The following is a 2,423-nucleotide window of genomic DNA, read 5'->3' on the forward strand; positions in this document are numbered from 1 at the left end:
GCCCGGCACTGTCAGGGAATTTGTAAGCATCAGTTTTCTCAGGTAGAAAATGGAGAGAATATTACCACCTCCCAGGAACATTAAATATGCAGACGCAGAAAGCCCTGAGCCCAAGCCCTGGCACACAGCCAGTACCCACAGAGCCAGCTCAGGGCAGCGCATCTCGGGGAGAAGGCCAGCCACAGTGTCCTTGCAGTGATCTCCTGAAGATGGGCCTGACCCCACCTCAATCTCTGCAGGAGACTCAACCCAGGAGGGTTGTTTGGGCTCAAAAAAGATCATAAACTACATGGAAGCCACTGAGTGTGTACAGAGCCCACCTGAATCACGACACTGATACCAGTGAGCCTTCCCTGGCCGTCCCCCAACCCTCCGCCCTCCCTCATGGCAGGTTCTGAGTTAGGGCCTTCCTGGGGCAGAGACGGCACCACCGCTAGGCCAGCTGGGGAAGAACGCTGTCCCCTGAGCAGCCCCCAGGGAGGAGGCCAAGACCGCCTCATGTGGGGGAACCGGGAGCACCCCGAAAGCGCCAGGCAAGAAGGAAGAAAGCCCAGATGGCAGGCAAATCCTGGTGCACCCCGAGTAGAGAATATCTAGCACTCTTTCTTTTTTCTTTAATTTGAAAGGCAGAGTCTCGCTCTGTTGCCCAGGTTGGAGAGTAGTGGCGTGATCACGGCTCACTGCAGCCTCAAACTTCTGGGCTCAAGTGATCTTCCTCCTTTCTCAGCCTCCTGAATAGGTGGGACCACAGGAGCTTGCTGCTATGCCTGGCTAATTATTTATTTATTTAATAATTTTTTAGTATGTTGCCCAGGCTGGTCTTGAACTCTTGAGCTCAAGTGATCCTCCCGCCTTGGCCTCCCAAGGTGTTGGGATCACGGGCATGAGCCACCTGTCCTCTAGTGTTCTTCCTGAAGGTCATTGTTTATTTTCTCATTTTTCTGATGGTCACTTTATATATTACTTTTTTTTTGGCATGTGCTGATTATTCTAAAGTCTCAGAGATGTCAAAAAGAAGGTCTATTGAGAACTTTCTATTTGACCGAAAAGGTGTCTCATAAGAAAACTGTCAGAAGCGGACGTTTAGACGCCGCTGGTTCTGCTGGTGTTGAAACCCAGGAGTGTGGCGAGCCGATGGGAGCCCCGCCCCGGGGCCTGTCCAGGCCTCTCACCAATGTACTGCTGGTGGTGCTGGCTCTGCGCGGCCATGGTCTGTTCTGGGGTGCTGTGGAGGCTGCTGTGGGAGCCGCTGTCCCCAAGGCTGTCCGTCTTCTGGGCTGGCCGGTACCTAGGCCGGGAACACACATGCCACCATGAGGCCTAGCAGCCCTACTGGGGGTGGGCCCAAGGAGTTGGGGGCTGGGCAGGATTCAGTCAGGCATGTGCGTGTATGATGTTTACAAGTTGTGGTCGAATACACACAACACAAAAGTTACCATCGGAACCATTTTGAGTGCACAGCTCAGCAGCATGAAGCACATTCACGTGGCTGTGCAACCGTTACGATCGTCATCTCCAGAACTTGTTCATCTTCCCACACTGAAGCTCTGTCCCCATGAAACACTCACTCCCCATCCCCGTCCCCAGCCCCTGGCACCCCCACCCGACTTCCTGTCTCTGTGAATCTGACGACTCTAGGGACCTCCTAGGAGTGGGGTCATACAGGATTTGTCCTTTTGCAACTGGCCTGTCTCACTGAGCGTTGTGTCCTCAAGGTCCACCGAGTTCTAGCCTGTGTTGGAATTTCCTCCTCCTTTTTTTTTTTCTGAGACGGAGTCTTGGTGCAGTGGTGCCATCTCTGCTCACTGCAAGCTCCACCTCCTGGGTTTACGCCCTTCTCCTGCCTCAGCCTCCCGAGTAGCTGGGACTATAGGCGCCCTCCACCGCGTCCGGCTAACTTTTTGTATTTTTAGTAGAGATGGGTTTTCACCATGTTAGCCAGGATGGTCTTGATCTCCTGACCTCGTGATTCGCCTGCCTTGGCCTCCCAAAGTGCTGGGATTACAGGCGTGAGCCACCCTGCCCAGAATAGAATTTCCTCCTTTTTAAGGCTGAATAATATTCCATCATATGGATGAACCACAGTTTGTTAATGGACACTTGAGAAAATAGATATATATTTCCCCCTAACATTTCTCTCTCAGAAAAAAAGTGAAATTCTTGGCTAGGCACAGGGGCTCACGCCTATAATCCCAGCAATTTGGGAGGCCAAGGCGGGTGAATCATCTGAGGTCAGGAGTTCAAGACCAGCCTGACCAACATGGAGAAACCCCATCTCTACTAAAAATACAAAATTAGCCGGGCATGGTGGCGCTCGCCTGTAATTCCAGTGACTCAGGAGGCTGAGGCAGGAGAATCGCTTGAACCTGGGAGGCGGAGATTGCAGTGAGCCGAGATCGCACCACTACACTCCAGCCTGGGCG

At 52.8% G+C, this 2,423-nt stretch overlaps 1 protein-coding gene across 1 annotated transcript in view; it reads right to left on the reverse strand.

The window, feature by feature from the left end:
- RFX2 (regulatory factor X, 2 (influences HLA class II expression)) overlaps positions 1–2,423 on the reverse strand; it is a 74,624-nt gene that overhangs the window by 14,489 nt on the left and 57,712 nt on the right. Inside the window, exon 8 of the mRNA XM_011967479.1 lies at positions 1,173–1,288. Coding sequence (XP_011822869.1) covers positions 1,173–1,288 — 116 coding nt within the window. The remainder of the gene's footprint in view (positions 1–1,172; positions 1,289–2,423) is intronic.

Source organism: Mandrillus leucophaeus, unplaced genomic scaffold (genome assembly GCF_000951045.1).
Source record: "Mandrillus leucophaeus isolate KB7577 unplaced genomic scaffold, Mleu.le_1.0 Scaffold8, whole genome shotgun sequence".
NCBI lineage: Eukaryota > Metazoa > Chordata > Mammalia > Primates > Cercopithecidae > Mandrillus > Mandrillus leucophaeus.